The sequence below is a fragment of the Geotrypetes seraphini genome, chromosome 12 (assembly GCF_902459505.1).
Source record: "Geotrypetes seraphini chromosome 12, aGeoSer1.1, whole genome shotgun sequence".
Classification (NCBI taxonomy): domain Eukaryota; kingdom Metazoa; phylum Chordata; class Amphibia; order Gymnophiona; family Dermophiidae; genus Geotrypetes; species Geotrypetes seraphini.
In genome coordinates this window covers 68,931,632-68,958,209 of record NC_047095.1, presented here as the reverse complement: position 1 = coordinate 68,958,209, position 26,578 = coordinate 68,931,632, and the positions used below count along the sequence as shown (strand labels likewise).

Genomic DNA, 26,578 nt, shown 5'->3' with positions numbered 1-26,578 from the left:
CAGAAATGACTTTAATTGATCAGGAAGAAAAAAGACACATTTAATTTGTGCATATTTTATAACAAATTTACAGGGGTAAGCTAATAGGAAAGTGGCCCCCAAAGAAATTACATCTTGTCTCAAGGATAAGAACTGTTTCCTCCTTTCTTGAGTTGTCTTAGTGATATCTAAGTATGCCCATATTCGTTTACTATAAAATAAAGTTTCTGAAAACTTAAAATATTGTTTCATAAATGAGTCCAAGTCCTGTTGAAAAACAAAAGATATCAGTAATGTTGTTCTTATGGCTGATTCCGTAATAGATTCCTCAAGAATTGCAGAGATATTTTTAAAGTCAATCTGTGAAGACTGAGCATTTTTTTTCTTCTTCCATAGTCCCCTGGATTTTTTGGGTGGAAAGTGGAAGATAATACATTTTGTTTAATGGAGGTATAAATTCTGCGGAATAGCTCAAAACTTTCATCAAATACTTTTTCAACATATCATATGGAGAGATTCCAGAGGATTTAGGAAAGTTCAATACTCTTACATTTAATCGACGATTGAAATTCTCAATATTTTCTATTTTCCAGTGTAACATTAACTATCTTTCATTATCACTGCTCTATGAGCCTGGAGAAATTGCACCTCATCTTATATTTTCATAATTGAATTTTTGGTTTCCAAATTAGTCTATTCAAAAACTTTAGATATGGTATCCAATTTTGCCACTAGGGCCTTTACCTCTTCATTCGTCTTCACTGTTGCTGAATCCAATTTCTGAAGCGTCTTCAAAATAACCTTCAGAGTATCCTCACTGACGGGAGAGAACTCCCCAGAGCTGACTCGCATCGGCAGAAGCTCATCTGCCGAGGAACCTGCCTCTGTGAAAACATCTGGAGCAACTTTGGCACCGTTGCCTTCTACTTCCAGGGCAGCAGCATTGGCCGAACAGGGAGGCGGGATTACAGTTGTGAACGAAAGCGATGTCTCATACCCCAACGAGTTTGAGCCTTCTCTACTCTCCCTCGTAGCGGGACTCAAATCGCCCATGCGTGAACAAACTATTGGCAGGTAAAGCTCCATCGTTCGCTGCGTTGGGGTAAGTGTGGGCGTTAAGGAGGTAGGTGCCCTCACACTTCCCTTTCTCTTGGTATGCAGCATTCTTAGTAGCAGAAAAGAAAAGCAGCGTTGGGAGTGATCTTAACGCCACCAAACTATCGCCGCCATCTTGGCCACTCCCCCAAAATTAATATTTATAAGCGGCACTGAGATTCACTCCCCCCCTTGTGCCAGCAAAAATTGGCAGGAGGGATGCCCACTCCTTCCTGCCAACAAAGGCCCTCTCCCCCCACACAAATGAAAAATGGCAGGTGGGATGCCCATTGCCTCCTGCCACTGAATGCTCCCCCAATCATCCCCCCACTCCCCATACCTTTGTGAGAATTTGAGAGCAAGAGGAATGTTTGGTCCTTCCTGCTCCAAGGCCCACCAGTCCAAAATGGTGGGCCTTCCCCTCCCCGGTGCATCATGTGATGCACAAGGGCCTAAGGCCCCGATTGGCTCAAATGCCTTAGTCCCCTCCTCTTGCATCGCATGATGAACTGGGGAGAGGAAGGCCCGCCAGTTTGGATTGGCAGACCTCGTAGCAGGAAGGACCAAGCATCCCTCCTGCTCTTAACTTCTCACATACAGATGGGGGGCGGGGTTCAGCAGGTGGGGGAGGTTCAGGGGAGCATCTGGTGGCAGGAGGGAGTGGGCATCCATCCTGCCTTTTTTGGGGGGGAGTAGGGGATGGTTCGCAGGGAGGCGCCTGGTGCATGGGGGCCTCCACTGGCAAGAGGGAGTGAGCATCCCTCCTGTCAATTTTCACTGCTGTGGGGAGGATGTGTAACACACGCACATCATCTGTGCCATTAAAAAGAAAAAAAGCCTCAACAGCTGAGGGGCTTCCCCTGCCACTCAGCTCTTAGGTCTTCCCCAAACCAGCTCTACACATTTCAGTCGCTCTCAGAGAGACTGACTAGACAGGGTTTACCACGAACCTCCGTGTAAATAATTTGCATGGAGCTTTATTGGTGCATCAATCATTGTTCCAGAGTCGACCAAAAAAAATCAGCCAACAGGGATTCACATGGTCTTAACGACTGTGTTTTCTGCATCTAGCCCTGAGTGCTTCTAGGTAAGAGAATGCTGTACTACTCCAAACAGAGAATGACCCAGAAATATCACCTGGAATGAATGAAGCCAAGCTGTTCCACTGTTTTTTTTCTATCTGGCTAGCATTCAAAAAATTCAAATAAGTATTATAAATTTTAAAAAAAAAGAAATTCAAATAAGTTGTCAGCCATAGTGGAGCTGCCACTGTCTTTATACCGTTTTAAGAGTGCAACATGTTCTGCTTCAAAGCACCACATGGTAAGCACACACCAGCTAATCTAACACACACAGCTGCAGAGTGCCATCATGCTCAGGTAATTTAACCATATCCACTGATTCCAGAAAGCTATCAGCCAAGATTACATCCAGAAAAATTTGTCAAGCAAAGCAGATATCAGAAAACACTCAAAGTAGTTTAATATAGAGTACTACATTTCCAACAGCAACCCCAGCTGGTAGTGTTCCTTGTCCTGATCAGGATTAGAAAGATACACAACTGGATTTAAAATTATTTGCTTTTTCAAACCAAAGCTCAAACTGGGTTACATTTGAGGCTCAAAAGGTATGACCCCACTTAAGAGGGCTTACAGTCTTTCAGTTATTGTTTGGCTAGTATCATTAATATGTGTTACTGCATAAAATAAGACCTATAGCACACTAACATGGGTCATTCCATGTCAAGTGGTCCAGAATTCCCCACTCGACCATCTCAGAAATTGATTGGGACCTCTAATGAAGATATCCAAAGTTTGGGGGTATATTCTCAACTAGGTCCAAAATTAGAGGCCCCTTTATTTGGACCACGTTTTTGTATCTGCAGATGTTGAGTGGTTTTAAGAAAGGTTTGGACAAATTCCTGGAGGAAAAGTCCATAGTCTGTTATTAAGACATGGGGGAAGCCTCTGCTTGCCCTGGATCAGTAGCATGGGATGTTGCTACTCTTTGGGTTTTGGCCAGGTACTAGTGACCTGGATTGGCCACCGTGAGAACGGGCTACTGGGCTTGATGAACCATTGGTCTGACCCAGTAAGGCTATTCTTATGTTGAAATTAAACCAGTTGACATAGAATTACCCACATAGTGATGGTCTTAGTGTGTATATATGCAGTAGCAAACATTATTAACAATAGTTATTAGGCTGTAAGCACCATGGGCATAGATATTTCTAACTGTACTTTAAATTTAACCTCACACTAAAATTAAAAATGTTTATTTACAAAAAAAAGTTACTAAATGGTTGAAAAAAATATGTATCCCATGAAAATGCTTTTTTTTTTCACAAGATAAGTGAATAATTTGAGACACTACATCAAATAAATAGATTCAAGAGTACTTATTGATCCTGAAAGGCTCCACTGAACCAGACCCATCATTATTTCCTTTTCAACTAGTTTATACAGCAAGAAACAATATTACACAAGACTGACTGGAAATACATGATTTCACAAACAGGCTAATTTAGTGAAGGTTACCCAATGCTTTTAACAGAACTAAACCCCCAGATGCAATATATGACTCTCTTCTATCGCCTGGAGCTCTACCCCACAAAACTTTTGTTTATATGTAATTTTCCATTCCTATTAACACAAGCATCAACACATTCAACACTATACTTTATGAATGACCCTGGAAAATAACAGACATCTTCAGGAAGATCAAGCATCACTGTCACAAGTGCCAAGAAAAAGGAACTGGGAAAACCCCCCACTTATTAGAAGAGATTAACTGTTTGCACACATCTCTATTTAAAAATATCCTTTGATTACTGTTACAAGGAAAGGAGAACAAAACCAGTTTAAAAAGCACCTTACATACCGACAGTAACCTATACAAAGCAGACATTCTGCTTTGTATACATTACTGATTTTCATATTATCATGTAGTTATATGTACTAATCTTTCATCTATACATATTTTAGTTTATATTGTGGTTTTTTATTCATTAGTTTTAATGCTTGTATTAGTTTCTTAGAATTTTATTATGTATGATGTTATTATATTGTATGCTGAGTACCTATTGTATACTGGTTAGGCAGTATATAAAAGTTAATTATTATTATTACTAAGGTAAAAAGAACACCTAAGACCTCTTTACAGTGCTGCTTGATGGCATCAATAAAAGCAGAGGAGAAGCTTAACTGTTAGAGTAGCAGACTGATTAGGAAACCCAAGGCTCAACTTGTTTTGCCCCACTGATGCTCCTTCTAAACCTGAGCAAGTTACTTAACTTTGCAAGTTTACCTGCCCTTTTATCAAACTGAACTGTTGAGCAGTGCAAGTTAAATGTCAAGTCACCCATAGGATTAGAATGGGCAGCTTGGCATTTAGCTCACAGCTTGATAAAAGGTGAGGTTAGTTTTCATTTGATATACCAAACATCGACAGAGTCATCAGAGCAGTTTACAATATAGAGTAATTATATAAACATCAAGTAGATAAACACAATACAATAAAAATATATTAAAAAGTCATCATCTATCATCTGTGCTCCAGCCAAAGCCAGGCCTCAAGGTAGGCAGGATAAACTTAAAAACACTACTGGAAGGAAAAATAGGTTTTTAAATCACATTTAAAATAAATAGATGACTCTTTATGAAAAAAACAAGGGAAGTTTATTCCACAACAAAGGAGCTATAACAGAAAACAAAAAAACAGCACAGCATACACATTCCAGGCAAGACTAAGGAACCGTGGGGGAGGCAGAGCAAATCCTATTGTGAGGTTGGAAATGAAGAGATTGCAATGGAACATAAGACACAAGATACTGATAAAGAAACTGAAGAATCTGAGTATATTGTACTGACTGATGTTTCTGATGTATGTGGGAATGGTATTACAGTATGTTATTAGTAAGATGCAGAGTAAAAAATTTGAAATAAATATATGTCAGTAACAAAATTGTAAAATAAATTTCTCATTAGAGACAGGCTCTTGATCCTGATGGGCACTATCCAGTGGCAGCTTCACAGCTGTGTTCTGAATAAGCCTTAATCACTTTAGATCTTTCAAGCTAATATTGAAAAAGAGTGAATTACAATAGTCTAAATTACCCATACTTAGCCATTTACTCAGGTACAAACTTTGGACTAGAGAATGACACGGTGAAAAAATTGGTCCCCGTCACCGCCCCGTCCCCGTCTCACCATCCCCGTCACCGCCCCGTCCCCGTCTCACCATCCCCGTCACCGCCCCGTCCCCGTCTCACCATCCTCTTCACCGCCCCGTCACCGCCACTGCCACCCCATTCACCGCCCCGTCACCGCCACTGCAATCCCATTCACTTTTCTTTATTTACGTATAAAGGAAACATTCTTTAAAACTTAGTTAAATATTAGTTAATAACTATACAAAAACAAAACACGCAGAGAAAAAATTAATTAATATAAATTCCCTGACTTCCCTGCACTGTCCCCCCTTGAAGGTCTGTCCCCATCCTGAAAGCCTGATGCCCCCCCCCCGACGTCCGATACATCCCTCCCCCCGAAGGACCGCCGACTCCCCAACAATATCGGGCCAGGAGGGAGCCCAAATCCTCCTGGCCACGGCGACCCCCTAACCCCACCCCGCACTACATTACGGGCAGGAGGGATCCCAGGCCCTCCTGCCCTCGACGCAAACCCCCCTCCCCCCAACGACCGCCCCCCCAAGAACCTCCGACCGCCCCCACAGCCGACCCTCGATCCCCCTGGCGACCCCCACGACCCCCCCACCCCCCTTCCCCGTACCTTTGGTAGTTGGCCGGACAGACGGGAGCCAAACCCGCCTGTCCGGCAGGCAGCCAACGAAGGAATGAGGCCGGATTGGCCCATCCATCCTAAAGCTCCGCCTACTGGTGGGGCCTAAGGCGCGTGGGCCAATCAGAATAGGCCCTGGAGCCTTAGGTCCCACCTGGGGGCGCGGTCTGAGGCACATGGTCGGGTTGGGCCCATGTGCCTCAGGCCGTGCCCCCAGGTGGGACCTAAGGCTCCAGGGCCTATTCTGATTGGCCCACGCGCCTTAGGCCCCACCAGTAGGCGGAGCTTTGGGATGGATGGGCCAATCCGGCCTCATTCCTTCGTTGGCTGCCTGCCGGACAGGCGGGTTTGGCTCCCGTCTGTCCGGCCAACTACCAAAGGTACGGGGAAGGGGGGGGGGGGGGGTCGTGGGGGTCGCCAGGGGGATCGCGGGTCGGCTGGGGGGGCGGTCGGAGGTTCTTGGGGGGGGCGGTCGTTGGGGGGAGGGGGGTTTGCGTCGAGGGCAGGAGGGCCTGGGATCCCTCCTGCCCGTAATGTAGTGCGGGGTGGGGTTAGGGGGTCGCCGTGGCCAGGAGGGTTTGGGCTCCCTTCTGGCCCGATATTGTCGGGAAGTCGGCGGTCCTTCGGGGTGGGGGTGCGAGTGGTCCTGCCGGGGGGGGGATGTATCGGACGTCGGGGAGTCGGCCGGGCAAGAGGGCTTGGGCTCCCTCTTGCTCCGATCGCGGGTGCTGGTGGGAGCGCGTGCGAGCGGTCGTTCGGGGTGGGGGTGCGAGCGGTCCTGCTGGGGGGGTGAATCGGGCGTCGGGCGGGGTGGGAACTATGTTTTAAAACTTTTGTATACCATGCGTGAAAATACGGTAAAGAGCGGTTCCTAGAAGGGGGTACATTGGCCCGCGGGGACAAACCTGTTCACCGTTTCCGCGGTCGGTGAATGGCCTTGTCCCTGTCACCGCAGCGACTGCTAGTTTTCTTCCCCGTTTTCGGCGGTGACCCGCGGCTTAAATGCGGTGGCCGCGGGTAAACCGTCACCGTGTCATTCTCTACTTTGGACTAGATTTACTAAAGGATACTATCAAGTTACACACTAACATAAGTGCAGGTAAAACAGCACCAATTTACTATCAATAGACATTAATAACATGCTTTAGTAAAGCTAGCCCTGGGAAAGGGAAATACCTACCATACATAATATAGCTTACTTTGAGCTCGATTTTGATGCTACACTTCTCACCATGGGCACCATAATAATAAACACAAGATCTAGTAAGGAAATTATACTAAATAAGTCAACCATCATGCCAGATGTGGGTGAATAAATGAGCAATTTTAAGGATCCGACTGGAAAATATTTAAAACCCTGTGCAAAGTTGGTCCAGTGGCCTGGATCTAACTTCTGCTCACTGGGCACAGACAGTGCTGAAGAGGTAGCGTCGACATCCACGGGGAAAGGGAAATTCCTTTTCCACGATGGTATTAAGACTTAGATAATAATAATAATAACTTTATTCTTCTATACCGCCACAATCTTGCGACTTCTAGGCGGTTTACAATCAAGAGAGCTGGACATTCAGCGAGTTACAATGTGCAGATAGTCAACAGAGTGCAGAAACATTAAGGAAGCAAAATTATAGATATACAATTTGCTGAGCGAGAGTATACGGCAGGGCTGCCCAAGTCCGGTCCTCGAGATCTAGTGGCAGGCCAGGTTTTCAGGATATCCACAATGAACATGCAAGAGAGAGATTTGCATACCAAGAAGGTAGTGCAGGCAAATCTCTCTCTTGCATATTCATTGCAGATATCCCAAAAACCTGGCCTGCCAGTATATCTCAAGGACCGGACTTGGGCAGCCCTGGTATACAGATTGTAAGAAATTTCCAAGTGGGCCTGTTAGGAGATCAGTGTAGGTTGAGGTTGAGGGGTGGTAGATTCAGGGGCAATATTAGGAAATTCTACTTTACGGAGAGGGAAGTGGATGCCTGGAATGCGCTCCCGAGAGAGGTGGTGGAGAGTAAAACTGTGACTGAGTTCAAAGAAGTGTGGGATGAACACAGAGGATCTAGAATCAGAAAATAAGATTAAATATTGAACTAAGGCCAGTACTGGTCATATTTGCACGGTCTGTGTCTATATATGGCCGTTTGGGGGAGGATGGGTTGGAGAGTGTAGATGGGCTGGAGTAGGTTTTAATGGAGATTTTGGCAGTTGGAACCCAAGCACAGTATAGGGTAAAGCTTTGGATTCTCGCCCAGAAATAGCTAAGAAGAAAAAGTTAAAAAAAATTAAAATTGAATCAGGTTGGGCAGACTGGATGGACCATTCGGGTCTTTATCTGCCGTCATCTACTATGTTACTATGTACAACCTTCAGTCTCTCTAATCCAACCTACCCTGGTTTATAAGTGAAGATAATGGCTTGGCACCTTAGGTCTCAGAGGCTGCACTAACAGCTCCCGACTGACCTCGTCACCTTTTGAGTTTCTAACACGGCCAAGTGAAACGGAGGCAACGCTTCGAAGCCCAGCGCCATCAAAGAGAGCAAACGGCATTAGCCCTGCTTGTTGGTGTTGGGCAGCGTCTTAAACCTGGAACACGCTAGGGATAAAGAGCAAGAAGACCGGCCCATGCTGGAAATACAGTTATCCAAAAAAAAAAAAAAAAAAAATGTCACGCGCCGAGGAAAGCGGGTCTCGCGCGACACTAACAAGGCGGGAACGGCTCGCGCTGCCCTTACCCACGATCAGCAGGGTGCTCCAGAAGGCCAGGGTGACCCCGGAGTAGAGCATGAGATGTCCGTTCATGGCTGCGCTGGGAGAGCGGGGAGCAGGCAGGGAACCGGCGGCCGCTTCCTCCGGGACTCGCTCGCTCTCGCTGACTGACGGGCCACGGCCGCAGCGCTTCCGGGCGAGGGGCGGCTCGCGGACCGGTCACCTGACAGGACTGACGCGCTCGCCCGCGTGATTCCGCAGAGCGCGTTCGGAACAACGCCTCGCTGACTGGCCAAAGAGAGGGAGGCTTGGAACGCACGCCTGGCGGTCACGTGGCTGGGGAGCTAGGCGCTGGACGCCATGGCAACCGAGGCGGCCTATGGAAGGGGCTGAGACAACCTCTGCCTGGCTGTCACTTTCTCTCACTGGAATGCTTAGACCGTGCTCGCCATCTTGGAAAGCAGGAGCACGGAACGAGAGGAGATCTGTAACCTAATGTAGCAGCGTCAAGTGACGTCATTACAGCCCTAAGACTCCCAAGTTACCTCTTGCCAGGAAGAAGACTTTTTGGTGAGGCCTAAAGCAAGTGAGATGTTTACAGTACCTAATCCAAAAGCCAGAGGGCTAAATTACAGTGGGCCTGAAATTTCATTCCCCCATCCCAAGACTAAAAGGAATAGCAAATGGGCCCCAACCTTTTTTTCCACCTCCATAGCCTTGATGTGGATATGCTAGCAGTAATAGTTTCTGAGTATGCATAGGGACTATACAAGCCCAACAAAGAAAAATGGGAAGACCCAATGATCCACAGTGAAAACAAAAATAAAAACTGTGGATACACTGACATATAAAAACATAAAAATTCAATTTAAAAAGTACAATGATAAAAAAATACAGTAATAAAAATCCAACTGGACCCTACAAGCCTTCCTCAGGGGTCCAATGGTTTGCAAACTCACATATAAAGAATTAGACTGAAAACAGTCTATTGTCTTTAAACATGTGAGCAAAGAACACCGCAGACAAGCTGAAGTAGCAAAAAAACACTATGGAGTCCAGGGGGGGAGGAATGCTACTTCCCCTCATGACCTCTAGCTCCTGACCCCCACCTTCAAGGGTCTGATGTTAGCGTTCAAATCCTTGCACGACATGGCGCTGGGCTACGTGATGACTAAACTTCCTCCGTATGTGACTAACCGGTCTGTCCCCTGGTTGTGCCCTTCAACTGCAAACCATCAAACAACGGTCCTACTCCCACTTCATACCAAGCCACTGGAATCACCTACCACCACAGATAAGAACATAAGAATTGCCGCTGCTGGGTCAGACCGGTGGTCCATCGTGCCCAGCAGTCTGCTCACGCGGCAGCCCCTAGGTCAAAGACCAGCGCTCCAACTGAGATCAGCCCTACCTTTGTATGTTCCGGTTCAGCAGGAACCTGTCCAACTTTGTCTTGAATCACTGGAGGGTGTTCTCCCATACAACAGACTCTGGAAGAGCATTCCAGTTCTCTACCACTCTCTGGGTGAAGAAGAATTTCCTTACGTTTGAAGGGAATCTATCCCCTTTTAACTTTAGAGAGTGCACTCTTGTTCTCCCTATCTTGGAGAGGGTGAACAACCTGTCTTTATCTACTAAGTCTATTCCCTTCAGTATCTTGGATGTTTTGATCATGTCCCCTCTCAGTCTCCTCTTTTCAAGGGAGAAGAGGCCCAGTTTCTCTAATCTCTCACTGTATGGCAACTCCTCCAGCCCCTTAACCATTTTAGTTGCTGTTCTTTGGACCCTTTCGAGTAGTACTGTATCCTTGAAGGACTCCTCAACTTTAGAAAAGCAATTTTAAAAACCTTCACCTAACCCCCTGCCTGTGACCCATGACTACAAATAAATGTATATTGGTACCAGAATCAGTATGTGTCATGTAAGGAAAACTTACATTGTAAAATCTTCAAGTTTCAAGTTTCAAGTTTAATATGTTTTTGATGAATCGCTTCTTCTAAATTCGAAGCGATGTACAATATAATAAAATTACAATATAAAAAACAAAATCATAAAAGATACTACTAACAAGGTTAAAAAACAAATTTGACAAAACTGGAGACAAAAGGAAATTAAGGGGATGAAGTTACATTTTAAATACAGTAGAATGTACATAAAGGGAAGGCACTATAACTAAGGCAAATCTAACCTGTAAACTTTTTATATATGTCAAATTAGGATAAAATTTGTACTGTAAGGATAGCTATGGCAAATCGTAACTGGTAAACTGTATATTATGTATATTAATATCAGACCCTTAGTATGTGCCAAGTTAGGATAAAAACTTGTATGTAATCTTGTACTGAAATTATGTATGTTTAACCCGTATCCAATTCTTAGCTCTTTGGGGACAATGGGATAGAAAATGAATTAATAAATAAATAACTCCTAACTCCCACTCACCTTAAAATTACCTATGTCCATCCTATCATTCTCTGCAAGAAACTCCCTACATGTACCAGTCAAGATCAGCTAATAGATATGATTATTCTGTTCTCATATAGCTTGCTGCCTCAGTCCAGGACTCTCTCAGCAAACATGCGGTATATTCTACAGACAGCTAAACCTTAGCACACCAATGCAAACGCAAGAAATCCTTATAATTTTCTAAAATATACTTTATTGAATAAATATAGTAGATGTACTCACAGTTGCTAGATTTTTGAATATTGCAGCTGGAGGTGAAGATTTGAAGAACAACTTTATTGCAAAGGTGAGAAAATAGACAGTAAGTTATTCGACGTTCCATAATTAAATTCTGAATTATTCAAGCGTGTCATCAGATAGCTTCAGGTAAAAAGACTGGTCTTTGTTCGAGAACTACAGCTACATTCTCAGGGAGTACCTAGAAAGCTAGGGGAGAGCTTGGCAATAGGTAACAGTGAGAGGTCATACCTTTGCAGACCCATCAGAGTAAAGGTTGTAGAGGTGACCAGGAAATAGCCATAATTGTCAATGGATTCAAGCTTAGATGAGAGAAAAGGGAAGGAGGTCTTAGGTGAAAGACCACTAGAAACAAAGCTTATACAAGTAAGCAGAGTGGCTGCAGTATGTTTGAGACTACATTTCAAACAATGCTTTGCTCACACATAGCAGGAAATGACTGCAGCATTAGAGAATGACATGGTGGCTGTTACCCACAGCTAGCCACGGGAACCCGCCAAAACGGTGGGAAAAAAACTGTGTTCACCGTGGCTACAGGGACAAGGCCATTCACCGCCCCATGGAGCAGTGAATGGCCTTGTCCCCGCAGTTAAGGGAGGGAACGCGCACGGTCACCTATCGCACTCCCTCCCTTCTTACTGATCGCTGCTGCTGCTGCTGCTGCCCAATCCCAACATCTCCCTGCTCCCTCCCTGCCCCTTACCTTCGTGGTCGGCGATTTCTAAACTACCTTCTTACAGCAGCCGGAGCATTGAAACTGCATGTTGCTGCTGTACAGGTTATCTCTGACACAACCGGAAGTTGCATCAGAGACGACCGCTCCGGCTGCTGTAAGAAGGCAGTTTAGAAATCGCCGGCCATGAAGGTAAGGGGCAGGGAGGTCTGTCAGCACAGTTGTGTGCTGCAAGCAGGAAACACACCTTCTGCCTGTCGGACCTGGGCTGTTGTCCGGGAGGAAGGGGCGCGGGTACATGGCAGAAGTGGCTAAGAGATGTTCTCGCTGCAGGGGGGGGGGCTTAAAGTGCCACAAAGGTTAGGGGCAGGGAGGAAAGGTGGGTTGGACAGGAACAGACGCTGAAGGGAAATGAGGAAGACAGTGGGGAGAAGACACTGAAAGGATGTGAGGAAGACAGTGGGGAGAAGACGCTGAAGGGAAATGGGGAAGAGAGAGTGGGGGAAGACGCTGAAGGGAAATGGGGAAGAGAGAGTGGGGAGAAGACGCTGAAGGGAAATGGGGAAGAGAGAGTGGGGAAAAGATGCTGGCAGGGAAGAAGACAGAGATGTCAGACTATGGGGGGAGCAGAGGGAAGAAGATGGGTGCCAACCAATTTGGGTGGGGGAGGGAGAGGCAAAGTGAGAGAACAAATGGAAGACGCAGAGAGAAGAGAGACAGTGGATGAAAGGAATTGAATGAGAAGATGAGGAAAGCAGAAACAAGACAACAGAGGTAGAAAAAAAATTCTATTTTTTTTTTCCCTTTAGGATAAAGTAGTATATTAGTTGTGTTGGATAAAAATTTATAAACAAAGCCCTGCCAGCTGAACATCTCTTTCTTTAGTTCAGCAGCCAGAACTTTGATTTATAAGGAAGGAATAAGCCTAAATATTGCAGTACTGAGGCTTTTATGGATGCTGCGGGGACAGGGCGGTGAAGGGGCCATGTGCCTAAGGCCCCGCCCACAGGAGGGGGGCCTAAGGCTCCCGGGCCTATTCTGATTGGCCTAGGCGCCTTAAGCCCCACCTGTGGGCGGGGCTTTAGAAACATAGAAATAGACGGCAGATAAGGGCCACGGCCCATCAAGTCTGCCCACTCTGCTTACCCACCCCCTGTCTATGCCCTAATGACCCAATTTCCTTATCTTGACCCTCGTAGGTATCCCACATGGGTATCCCATTTATTCTTAAAGTCTGGCACGCTGTCTGCCTCGATCACCTGCACTGGAAGCTTGTTCCAATGATCAACCACTCTCTCTGTGAAGAAATACTTTCTGGTGTCGTCATGAAATTTTCCGCCCCTGAGTTTGAGCGGGTGCCCTCTTGTGGCCGAGGGTCCCTTGAGAAAGAAAATATCATCTTCCACTTCAACACGTCCCGTGAGGTACTTAAATGTTTCGATCATGTCTCCCCTCTCCCTACGTTCCTCAAGAGTGTAGAGCTGCAATTTGTTCAGTCTCTCTTTGTACGAGAGACCCTTGAGCCCCGAGATCATCCTGGTGGCCGTCCGTTGAACCGATTCAATTCTGCGCACATCTTTATTGTAATGTGGCCTCCAGAATTGCACACAGTACTCCAGATGAGATCTCACCATGGCCCTGTACAACGGCATTATGACTTCAGGCTTTCGGCTGACGAAACTTCTATTGATACAACCCAATATCTGCTTTGCCTTAGATGAAGCCTTCTCCACTTGATTGGCAGTTTTCATGTCTGCACTGATGATTACTCCTAAATCTCGTTCTGCTGAAGTCCTAGTTAAAGTTTCTCCGTTCAAGAAGTACGTCCTGCATGGATTTCCGCTTCCGAGGTGCATGACCTTACATTTCTTAGCATTGAAGCCTAGCTGCCAGGTTGAGGACCAACTTTCCAATGTAAGCAGGTCCTGCACCATATAATTCTGTAAACTGCATTCACTTACTATATTACATAGTTTGGCGTCATCGGCGAATAGTGTTATTTTACCTTGAAGCCCTTGAGACAGATCCCCTATGAATATGTTGAAAAGGAGTGGACCCAGGACCAAGCCCTGCGGCACTCCACTGGTCACCTCCGATGTTTTAGAGAGGGTACCATTAACCACCACCCTCTGAAGTCTGCCACTCAGCCAATCATTGACCCATGCAGTTAGTGTCTCTGCTAACCCCATCGATTCCATCTTGCTTAGCAGCCTGCGGTGTGGGACACTGTCAAAAGCTTTACTGAAGTCCAGGTACACGACGTCCAAAGACTCTCCCAAGTCCAGCTCCTGCGTATGCAACCTATGATTTGCCTTGCCTTGGATGAAGCTTGCCCCACTTGATTGGCAGTCTTCATGTTCTCACTGACGATCACCCCTAAGTCTCGTTCTGCTTCAGTTCTTGTTAGGATCTCGCCATTAAGGGTGTAAGTCTTGCATGGATTTTGGCTGCCCGGGTGCATGACTTTGCATTTTTTGGCATTGAAGCTGAGTTGCCAGGACCTAGACCAGCGCTCCAGTAGGAGTAGGTCGTGCATCATGTTGTCGGACATTGAATTTATGTCTGTTGTGCTTTTGCCCACTACATTGCTTAGTTTGGCGTCATCGGCGAATAATGTTATTTTACCTCGCAGCCCTTCTGACAAGTCTCTTATAAAGATGTTGAATAGGATCGGGCCCAGGACCGAGCCCTGCGGCACTCCACTGATTACCTCCGTCATTTCGGAAGGGGTGCCGTTCACCACTACCCTCTGAAGCCTACCTCCAAGCCAGTTCCCAACCCATTTCGTCAATGTGTCGCCCAATCCTATAGAACTCATCTTGCTCAGCATCCTGCGGTGTGGTACGCTATCGAATGCTTTACTGAAGTCCAGGTATACGATGTCCAGGGACTCCCCAACATCCAGCTTCGTCACCCAGTCAAAGAAGCTGATCAGGTTGGATTGGCAGGATCTCCCCTTAGTAAATCCATGTTGACGGGGATCCCGTAGATTCTCCTCGTTCAGGATCGTATCCAATTGGCGTTTGATTAGTTTCCATTAGTTTGCACACTATTGACTCACCAGTCTGTAGTTTGCTGTCTCCATCTTGGAGCCTTTCTTGTGGAGTGGAATGACGTTAGCCGTCTTCCAGTCTAACGGGACGTTACCCGTACTAAGGGAGAGATTGAAGAGCGCGGATAGCGGTTCCGCCAAGACATCACACAACTGCCTGAGCACCCTGGGATGTAGGTTGTCAGGTCCCATTGCCTTGTTAACCTTAAGCTTTGACAGCTCGCAGTAGACACTGCTGGGTGTAAACTCGAAATTACTAAACGGGTCATCTGCGTCAACCCTTGTCTGTAGCTGAGGGCCGAGTCCTAGTGCCTCACAGGTGAAGACTGAGCAGAAGTATTCATTTAACAGTTGGGCTTTTTCCGAGTCCGCTTCTACATAGTCTCCGTCTGGTTTCCTAAGACGTACTATCCCGTCTGAGTTCTTATTTCTGTCACTGATATACCTGAAGAAGGATTTATCTCCTTTCTGGATGTTCTTCGCTAGAGACTCCTCCATGCGGAATTTGGCCTCCCTAACTGCTGTTTTGACGGCTTTTGACTTGGCCAGATAGACTTCCCTAGAGTCCTGTTTCCCTGATTGTTTGTAAGAGATGAATGTTTTTTTTCTTTTCCTTGATGAGTCCGAAATCTCCGCAGAGAACCACTGTGGCTTATTGTTCCTTCGCCGTTTACTTACTGATTTAACATAGCGGTTTGTTGCTTCTTGTATGGTGGCTTTCAAAGTCGACCACATTTCTTCCACGTTATTGGTTTCTGCTTGGATTTGTAGCGCCTGGTGAACAAAGTCTCCCATTTCTTTGAAGTTTGTGTCCTTGAATTTGAGGACCTTGGTCAGTGTGGTAGATTTAGTGAAATCTTTCCTGAGGTTGAACCATACCCTGTTGTGGTCACTGGAGGCCAATGTGTCGCCCACCGAGACCTCTGTGACACTTTCTCCATTGGTAAGTATCAGGTCCAGTATTGCCTGATCCCTTGTTGGTTCCAACACCAGTTGCCTGAGTCTTGCTCCCAGCTTTGGGACGGCTGGGCCAATCCGGCCCCATTCTGGCGTCGGCTGCCTGCCAGACGGTCGGGTTTGGCACCCGTCTGTCCGGCCAACTTTAAAAAAGGTACAGGGAAGGGGGGTGGGGGTGGGGGGGTCGTGGGGTCGGCCGGGGGGTTCGCGGGTCAGCTGGGGGGTGATCAGGGGTTCTGGGGGGGGCGGTCATTGGGGGGAGGGGTGTTGCATCGAGGGCAGGAGGGCCTGGGATCCCTCCTGCCTATATTGTAGTGGGGGGTGGGTGGTAGGGGGTCGCCGGGGACAAGAGAGCTTGGGCTCTCTCCAGGCCCACTCGAGTCGGGGGTCGCCACGGGCCAGGAGAGCCTGGGCTCTCTCCTGGCCTGTTGTATTGGACGAGGGGGAGCGCCTGGCCCAGGAGGGCTTGGGCTCCCTCCTGGCCATATCGAGTCGGGGGGTGGGGGCATGGGTTGGCAGTTTGACATGGCAGGAGGGCTTGGGCACCCTCCTGCCTGGATCATTGTGTGGGGGGGGGATTCTGTAACCGGTGTTGTTTTTGACAGACACCGGTTACAGAATCCAGCTTTTAGACGAAGGCCTGGCTCCTCCTTCGCCTAAAAGCTCTTCTGTTGGACGTTTGGGGCTTAGGCGTTTTTTGTTTCATTATGGCTAAAAAGTGTAGACGTCGCGTGGGTGTACTTTTAGACGTAGTGGTGATTGGGGTTTAGGCAGAGGAAGGCCATAATCAAAACAAGGACGTTTGGTTTGGTTATGGACACTTTCCCTGCTTCTGCTTTGAACGTTTAAGGACTTAGGCCAAAAAGGGACTTAGACGGTTTTTTTGATTATGCCCCTCTTCATGTATATCCCAAGAGATTCCAACTATAATATACAACTCCAAATTGTATCGTGTTTGTCTATGCATTATGTATGTCAACCTGTAACCCGTTCTGAGCTCATTGGGGAGGACGGGCTATAAAACAAACCAAATAAATGTTTATTAAAATTTGATATTCTGCAAAATCTTGCAATATTGTAGCTGTATCCCACAAAGGGGAAGATTTTTCTACAATATCACCCTCAGTCCATAGACCAAGAGTTTTCTTCTATCATAATCATTGGGAAAGGTTTTCTAAATCTAGCTATATATTAGTAATGTTTGTCCATCACTGATGCTGGGAAAATCCCAGGCACACCTGCACCCACCTTCAGTCTGTGTTCCAGGCAGGAGAGGATGTACTACAGTTTTTAAAACTGTCCCACTGCCTCTGGCCAACAAGAAAAAAGGACTGAGTGCAGAAAAGCAGGCGCAGGGCAAAAACATAAAGGAAAGTAAGTAAAAAAAAAAGATCAAATGTAGAAAAGAATCAGAAAATGTTGTGCCCTGTGAACCTAAAAATGTGGGTTAGCAGCCAAGTCTTCTAAAAACATTGACACCCTTATTCCCCACACCTTGACTTAGTCATTAAATTTAGGCACTCACTACACACAGCACATAGGACTGCCTGATACACCAAGTGATCTGTTACAAAGTCAGCTGTTAAATGCTTTTCCAATGCAAGAATTTCCCATCATGGTGTTCAACATACGAGCATAAGAGCAGCCAGTGGAATGCCAGATAGTTGTGTTTCCAGCAGAGGGCGCCAGCTCATCATGTTTCACAAGCAGATTCAGCTGTAGAGTACCTCAGAGCCAGCTGTGCATAGCTACTCATTAGGATGGCATGCTTACCATGTATCAGATTTCACATTGTCCTATTTATGTGACAGCCTTCTATCTTGCTAAGGATCCTGTGAAGGAAGATGGTATTCAGTTTTAAAGAGTTACATGTACACTTTAGAGTCTCTGCCATTATGGTCTGTAGCTGGAGGGAAACACAGTTCCCCTCCCTAGTCATGTGGAAGAAATGGCGCCCTGTTAGTTGGAACTGTACAACAGGAAGAGAAATAATCCATGAATTACTGCTTTTAGTCCTTTAATCAAGTTTACCTTGCAAAAAGGGACCCTAATGACCAGGACATAGTGTTTGAGTCAGGATTTATAGGATTTGACTCAGAACTCTATGGTCATTGCCTCCAAGGTCAGCTGACTGGATGATTTCTTGTGTGCTGGAGGCTTGAGCGTGGATCGAGTCCAGTTTGAATGTTTTGAAGCTGTAAACATCCTGACTGTTGCTCTGAGAATAGGAGTGTGATATCAGTAAAGTTTTTGCATGTGCCCATCAGGAATAATCATTTGCAGAAGTGGGAAGAGAATCTCAGAGAGGATTAGCTGAAGAGGAATTTGGAAGATGACTTCAGCACAGCTGTGCATGAGAACAGTCCAAGCTTCCACATATGGCACATTATTAACATGAAACAAAAGTTCCCTGAACTTTACAACTTTAGGAAATTGGAAGCATCTCCTGTTTCTCTGTTTCTTTCTTAGTACCATATTCCAGTGTCCACCGCTGCCCTGCTTCCTGAGGGGCACAATGCATGTTTCCCCATTTTCGTTTGAAGACCTGAATCGCTAGGGAACATTAAATGGTGGTTTGGGGTGAATCTGTTTCTTCTGTCTCCTGGCTCAGGTTTTTAATGGGGTCTCTGGGTTTCTTTTCATAAGGATTTTCAAGATCAGTTTCTTTTGCATTTTGGAAGTTTTGCAGCATGAAAACTTAGGTGAGGTTATTGGTACTTTTGTTCTGCCATTTTCACCAGGTTCAAAGCAGATCACATAATCAAGAAGACTTCAATTAGAGGGAATTACAACAACAGCAACAACAAAAAAAAGAAATAATAAAAACTAAACTAACATAAATAAAATTAGATGAAAATAGAAACATTTTCAGATATTTGCAAAACAAAAAAGATGTTATGCTTTTTAAAATAGTTGGAATGTTTTAGGAAGTAGTAGTGCAATTCCCATGTTCCAAACCAAGATGTGCCCTTAAATCAGGTTTGACTGTTGGTGACCAGCCAATGAGAGAGCCACTGCCCTTGAGGTTTTCCTGGCATGATATAAAAGCGGTTTGCAGTTGCCTTCTTCTGAGACGTGGAGGGTTAAGTGACTTGCCCAAGGCCACAAAGAGTCACTGTGGGATTTGAACTTAGGCCCTTCCAGTTTCCAGTCTGATACTAGGCCACTCTTTTAGACCTCTTTAACTGGCAGATGGTGAAATGGCTGCATTATGTAACTTGATATTGAACGAGAGCAACAGGCATGTGGAGATGCAGATTAGAGAATGACACGGGGACAAATTTTTCCCCGTCCTCTCAGGAACTCAATTTCCCCATCCCATCCCCATGAGTTTTGTCGCTGTCCCTGTCCCTGCCCCATTCTGGTAAGCTCAGCCTTAACCACAAAAACCTTGAACACTTATGATATTAAAGTGTTTGAGGCTTGTGCAGTTGAAGACAGAGTTTGCAGGAATGGTGCAGGGACAGGCAAAGAACTCACAGGGACGGGACGGGAAAATGAGTTCCCACGGGGAAAAATTTGTCCCCGTGTCATTCTCTAATGCAGATCTCCCATAAGAACCATAGAAGACATATGTTGCTTCTGAGCAAGAATGCCAAATAAAGGGTTAAAGTTTTTTAAAAGAAAACCAAATAAGATACCTTTTTATTGAGCTAACATGATATGTTTTCATTTAGCTCTCCAAAGCCAGCATGAGAGATCATTTCTGGGTCCAGTCCTATTTCTAGAAAGTTTGATAGTTCACCCAGTCTGCTCTTTTACTGTCTTCTACTGGGTTGCCAAAGGTTTCATTCCATTGGTGATCTTCTCTCTCCCTCCATTATTAACATTCTCCATCCCATCCATGCTTGCATTGTGCCCTAGTGCAATGGAAGCAGTAAATGCAAATAGATCTCATACATATTCATTGTGGAAATCCAGGCTGGGTTATAGATTTTGAGAACCCCCTCCCCTAGAGGAAAGGACATAATACAGACATTGAAATGAAAGGAATTAATCTACAAACAAATCTTTTTCAGAGACAGAGAAGTGGTAGAACTAGACGACGTGACTTAAGGTTACAGAGTGGTCGACGTAGGAGTATCAGAAAGTACTTTTTCACAGAAAAGGTGGTGGATGCCTATAATGCCCTCTTGGGAGAAGTGATGTAGGCGGAATTCAAAGTGTGGGATAAACACAAAGGTTCCCTATATGGAAAAAGAATGGAAGCAAAGCAAAACTCGATAGTGATTAGACGGCAACTCAAGTAGTACAGAAGTAAGGCCAGTGTTGTCCCAAATATGGCAAAACAGGACAGACTTTTACAGTCTGTGTTCTAATAGAAAGACAGATCTAGATGGGTTGAAGAGGCAACTCCAGCAGTTAGGAAGATCAGTGCTGGGCACAAGTCTGCAACCTGAAAATACAAGGTCAGATCAAGAACAAATATGTGTATTTTACAATACAATCAAGTCATATATTATGAGTGTAACTTAGAGGGGGAGGGGAAAGACCTTATGGTTGATAGTAAAATTATGTCAATTTGCAGCATTGGTGGAGTATTGGTTCAATTAAGTATTGACAATGCAGCCAAAATTATAAAACCATTCTTCCAAGATTTATCAAATATAACTTCGAGATTGTGACAAATTAGGGATTGCTGATTTGTGATGCCAGAATTTGATTATGAAAGAGTGTAACCTGCACTATGGCACCGTGTTGGACAGACTGGATGGGCCATGCGGGTCCTCATGTGCCATCATTTACAATGCTACTGTCTGATACTTTATTGATATGTGGCATCATGGTAACACACTGGCTCCCTAAAGAAGTGCAAATATTTTTCAAATTTTACTGTATATTATTCAAAGTAATGAATGGCACCGCCCCCTCCTACTTAATTGATCGCCTAAACAGGAACAAATCAACCAGACCTAGGAGAACTCAGACCCCATTTACTCACACCCCAGTCAAAGGCACACAGTGCAAGAAGAGATACGACAGCCTACTAGCAACGCAAGCAGCAAAACTAGACTACCGCCTCTCAAACTTACTGACAACTACAAAATATTCCAAAGGGAAATTAAAACCCTGCTATTCAGAAAATTTATCAAGAAAAACTAAAACATCTTAATTGTTCCCAACCTTGTAATTTTCCAAGCAAATTCTTAACCATGTAATTAGCACCTTTCCTGTAACTTTTCCTGGAAATGTCCAGTTATCTTCTTCTGTAATCCGCTTAGAACTGCAAGGTATAAGCTGAATAGAAGTCGCTAATGTAATGTAACGAGGGCAGATAAAGACGCATATGGTCCCTAGTAAGGTGACAAGAATTGTACCTGTCTCTGTCTGCAGGTAAAATCCCTCTGCTATCTGGGGTTGTGCCTGCTGCTCTACATAGGTTATATCCCTCTGTTCTCTTGTTTTGAGATTGTACCTGCTGCTCCATGCGGTTTACTCTCTCGCCTTTGTTTAGGGTTGTATCTGTTAAGAACATAAGAATAGCCTTACTGGGTCAGACCAATCATCCATCAAGCCTAGTAGCCCATTCTCATGGTGGCCAATCCAGGTCACTAGTACCTGGCTAAAACCCAAACAGTAGCAACATTCCATGCTACCAATCCTGGACAAGCAGTGGCTTGCCCCGTGTCTTTCTCAATAACAGACTATTGACTTTTCTTCCAAGAAATTGTCCAGACCCTTCTTAAAACCAGCTATGCTCTCCGCTTCTACCACAAACTCTGGCAATGCATTCCAGAGCTTAACTATTCTCTGAGTGAAAAAATATTTCCTCCTATTGGTTTTAAAAGTATTCCCTGTAACTTCACCGCATGTCCCCTAGTCTTTGTAATTTTTGATGGAGTGGAAAATCGATCCATTTGTACCTGTTCTACTCCACTCAGGATTTTGTAGACTTCAATACTATCTCCACTCAGCCTTCTCTTTTCCAAGCTGAAGAGTTTAAAGTTTCAAGTTTATTAGCTTTTATATACCGCCTATCAAGGTTATCTAAGTGGTTCTACAATCAGGTACTCAAGCATTTTCCCTATCTGTCCCGGTGGGCTCACAATCTATCTAACGTACCTGGGACTACGGAGGACTGAGTGACTTGCCCAGGGTCACAAGGAGCAGCGGTGGGGTTTGAACCCACAACCCCAGGGTGCTGAGGCCATAGCTCCATCCACTGTGCCACACACTCCTCCTAACCTTTTTAGTCTTTTCTCATACGAGAGGAGTTCCATCCCCTTTATCATCTTGGTCGCTATTCTTTGAACCTTTTCTAGTACTGCTATATCTTTGTTGAGATAAGGAGACCAGAATTGAACGCAATATTCTAGGTGAAGTCACACCATGGAGCAATTACAGAGACATTATAATATTCTTAGTCTTGTTTACCATCCTTTTTTTAATAATTCCTAGCATCCTGTTTGCTTTTTTGGCCGCCACTGCACATTGAGCAGAAGGTTTCATCGTATTGTCTAAAATGACACCCACATCCTTTTCTTTGACGCTAACCTCCAAGGTGGACCCTAGCATCCAGTAACTGTGATTCAGGTTATTCTTCCCAATGTGCATCATTTTGAATTTGTCCACATTAAATTTCATCTGCCACTTGAAAGCCCAGTTTTCCAATTTCCTAAGGTCTACCTGCAATTTTTGCACAATCCGCATGCGTTTTAACAACTTTGAACAGTTTAGTGTCATCTGCAAATTTAATCACCTCACTCGTCATTCCAATTTTCAGATCATTTATAAATAAGTTAAAAAGCACCGGTCCTAGTACAGATCCCTGCGGCACTCCACTGTTTACTCTTCTTAGTGCAATTCCATACCCTCCTCCCCAATGCCTTTGATTAGTGTTGTACCTGCTACTCTGTGAAGATTTCACTCCTCTGTAAAGTTTTGAAGTAATTTAAATTGTGCTTTGATTCTATCTTTTTATTATATAGGGACCTTCTGTGTTTTTCCCACACCTTTATCAAACCCGTCTATTACTTACATTCATTCATACAACCCTCTGCTGAAGTCTCATAAATCAGCGCAACTACAAATGGCTCATTCCACTCCTGCAGAAAAGTGCGTGGTCTGTTTACCTTCAGACAGGCATCTCAAGATCACAGCCCAACTAACAAACTTCAGGCTTAAAGAAACAGGGCACTCTGCCTTCTTTTTAGCCCCATTACTTTGGATTCATATTCATTATAATTTGAGGCTGAGCAAGCCCTACTTTAGATTTCACTTGTGCTGAGTGACACCAGCTATGCAGTGGCACCCAGAGAGACTGCCGTGGCACTCCTATGTTAGTACCGTGGCCATCCAGATTCCAGGAACAAAGTCAAGGCAGACCTGGGAGTTATCTGTGCACCACCAATAATCAGTGCCGCTGCTGGATAGCTACTTGGGCACGTAAGAGTGTACAAATTAGTGATATAGCCAGAAAGGAATTTGGGAAGAGGGAGCAGCAGCACCCGCTTCCTCTTTCTTTCCCAGACAGAAAAGTTGGGCAATTCTTGCTCATGAACTGACTGACCATGCACAAGAAATAAACCTACCCACCCTGAGCAGCTGAAAGCGCTGCCTCTGACTACTGCACTTTTAAGACTAGGGGTGGTAGATTTTGAATGTCTTCAGCTGGCAGGGCTGTGGGATTCTCATCTGCTAAATGAATGGTGTGCTATTAAAGCACACACATTGAAGAGTTGCGTTTTCCTAGTGTTATCCTGTGATTTCTCCACTTTCCCTCTGCTGCTATTCTCCTCCATTTTCTTATCACTGATTGCAGATGACATCTTTCTACTAATGCCAATCAAAAAAATGCAGATGATGTCTCCCAAAAATATCCAGTGGCATAGACAAAATACATACCTGAGCCACACTCAGCAAGTTTAAACTAAATGCAACAAAAAAAACCCCCAAAATTATTTGGTTTCACAACACCTTGCAAACAGTACCTACAAAAATCACTCTGGCTTCGGGAATTACTCAAAATGTGGACAAAATTTCCAAGGTTCTCGGGATTATCCTTGACTCATCTTTATGTTACAAACCCCAAATCTCCAATTTATAGAAAAACACTTTTTACAGCTAAGGTTGATAAGATCCTTCTTCCACGACCATCAATTTGCTATATTAACACAGATGCTCATCCTATCCCAGCTAGATTATTGCAATTCCCTTTATGCTGGCATCAACTTCAACTGATCCAAAACGGCAATAAGACTAATAGTCAAACTAAAAAAATATGACTCAATTTTTCATTACTTCAACAGACTGCACTGGTTACCTATTAAATATCAAATAATCTTCAAATTATCATGTGTAATGTTCCACATATTACATGCGAACGCCACAGAACCACTTCTAATCTAATCTAATCTTTGGTTTATATACCGGGTCATCTCCCAGTGGAGCTCGACTCGGTTCACATATAATTAAGACTAGAGTACATAGCAGAAAACATAGGACAAGGAAGAACTAATTAAAAACTAAAGTACTTATAACTTTTTCACCAACCCCAGGTCTTCATCCTCCAGAAAACTTAAGATACTTCAACTAATCCTCCCTTCTCCTACATAGGCATCAAGACCTGGAACGACCTTCCAATAGTCATCAAAACAGAACATATCTACCTTAGATTTGGGAAAAAAAAAACAAATACCCTCCTTTTGGCAATATATGCTCCACAGGATTCCACTTTGCACTTTATTACTCCTTGACAATGAAACACTCCAAATTCCACCACAAGATCTACCTCTTCAGACAATGAAACTTACCTTACTAGACCACACAAACTACTACTCTAAATATTGTATAACACAATTGCTCCCAGTGTATAAGATGCTAATTTTAACTGTTTTGCATTTCTTTCTTTTTTTTTTCTAGTTCAATAATTTTTATTGAGTATTTTGAAAAATACAGGGAGCATTTCAAATACATAAAAACAAAATAAAGCTTTGTGTATAAAGAATCTGCAAATATATATTTAACTGTAGAGGACCATAGCAGTAAGAAAAGCTCCAAGTATTGGAACTGCTTGTGAAGACTATATGAGAAAAAGATGAGGGAGAACAGAAATAGAAATTAAAAGAGAAAGGAAAGAAAGAAGAAAAGGAAGGGTAGACAGGAGTGTCTACGAAGCAGAGCGTACATAGGAATCCAGGAATGACCAGGGTGATTTTTTGCTCTTCAAATTCATGGAGGTTCGGAGTGTAATTTTATTCTCATATGCATAGGATTCAAATCTATGATACATACACAGAGAGTTCCACCAAAAAGTATAGTCTAGTAGCGAAGATGATTTCCAATTTTTCAGAATGTGCATGAGAGCAGTCACAAACATGGTATTGATGAGCTTAGGAGGACAGTTTGATTGTGCGAAACAGGGATGTTGAGAGCGAAGGATTATAATGTCCATAGAGATCTCTTCCGAGCAGTTAGTGATAGATTGTATGGTGTTCCAAATTTGAGCAGACCAAAGTACAATGAAAAAACATATGATCAAGAGTTCCCTCCTCTTTCAAACAGTTCCAGCAAACAGAGTCTTGCTTTAAGTTGTCTTTCCACATGCGAAATGGGGTCCATACTGCATTCCACATAATAAAGAACATTGATTGTGAAACTCTAGAAGATAAAAGCGGGTGGTTTGTTGAAGACCAAAAGAGTTCCCAATCAATGTCAGAAAGCGGAGTGGTGAGTATAATATCCCAGTGTTTCATAGATTGAGGTGAAAAAGTGAAGGAATGATCTCTCAAAATATTATAGAAAAAAGATATAGCCTTGCCTTTTAATAGAGTCAATAAAGACCAATGGCGGATAGTATTTTTGGAAGTCATGAAGTCAAAACGTATATGCACAGAAGACAGCACTCCAATGAGTGAGAGTCACTGTGAATAAATAGAAGAAGGCAGCAGGTATGTGGAGCAAAGTATATCAAAAGGAACTGATGCAGTAAGAGTAGACAATTGATGGGCAAACCATATACCTGCCCACTGCCACCGTTTCCATGAGAGGGATTTGCCATGGTTTTGGATTTTGGGATTATTCCAAAGAGACATGAGTGGGCTAACATTAACTGAGATCTCAGCTAATGTATCTAAAATATGAAGAGCATGCTGCGTTGAACCCAACAAAGAGTACCTTCTCAAATGTCTGGGTACTGACACCGTTAGTAAGCAGGAGATGTGTAAAGGCGTGCATAAAAAGCACTCCATTTCAAACCAAGCAGGAGGATCTTGGGGATAGGAGTCAGTAACCTAGTAAGCTCCATATTTAGCTAGTGAAGCAATATAATAATGATAGAAATCCGGGAAGTTAAGACCACCGTTAATCTTAGAGGCTTTCAGCTTGGCGAGAGCAATTCGAGGTTTTTTCTTGTTCCAAATGAATTCAGATAGCTTCCTATTTAGCCAATGAAAAAACGACTTCAAGCATAGAAGAGGAAGCATAGAGAGAGTGTAATTAATTTGAGGTGCTAGGGCCATTTTGATGGATGCTATTCTACCCCACCAAGACAAAAAAAGTGGAGACCATCGAGATGTAGTATTTAGAACTAGATTTTTGACTTTAGATATATTAAGATCTTGAGCAAGAACCGGATCCTTATGTATTAAAATCCCCAAGTATTTCACAGCTTC

At 44.3% G+C, this 26,578-nt stretch overlaps 1 protein-coding gene across 1 annotated transcript in view; it reads right to left on the bottom strand.

Annotated features, from left to right (window-relative positions):
- ATP6V0B (ATPase H+ transporting V0 subunit b) overlaps nt 1-8,909 on the bottom strand; it is an 87,031-nt gene extending 78,122 nt beyond the window's left edge. Inside the window, exon 1 of the mRNA XM_033916843.1 lies at nt 8,607-8,909. Coding sequence (XP_033772734.1) covers nt 8,607-8,673 — 67 coding nt within the window. The 5' untranslated portion in view covers nt 8,674-8,909. The remainder of the gene's footprint in view (nt 1-8,606) is intronic.
- Nucleotides 8,910-26,578: the final 17,669 nt, after the last annotated feature.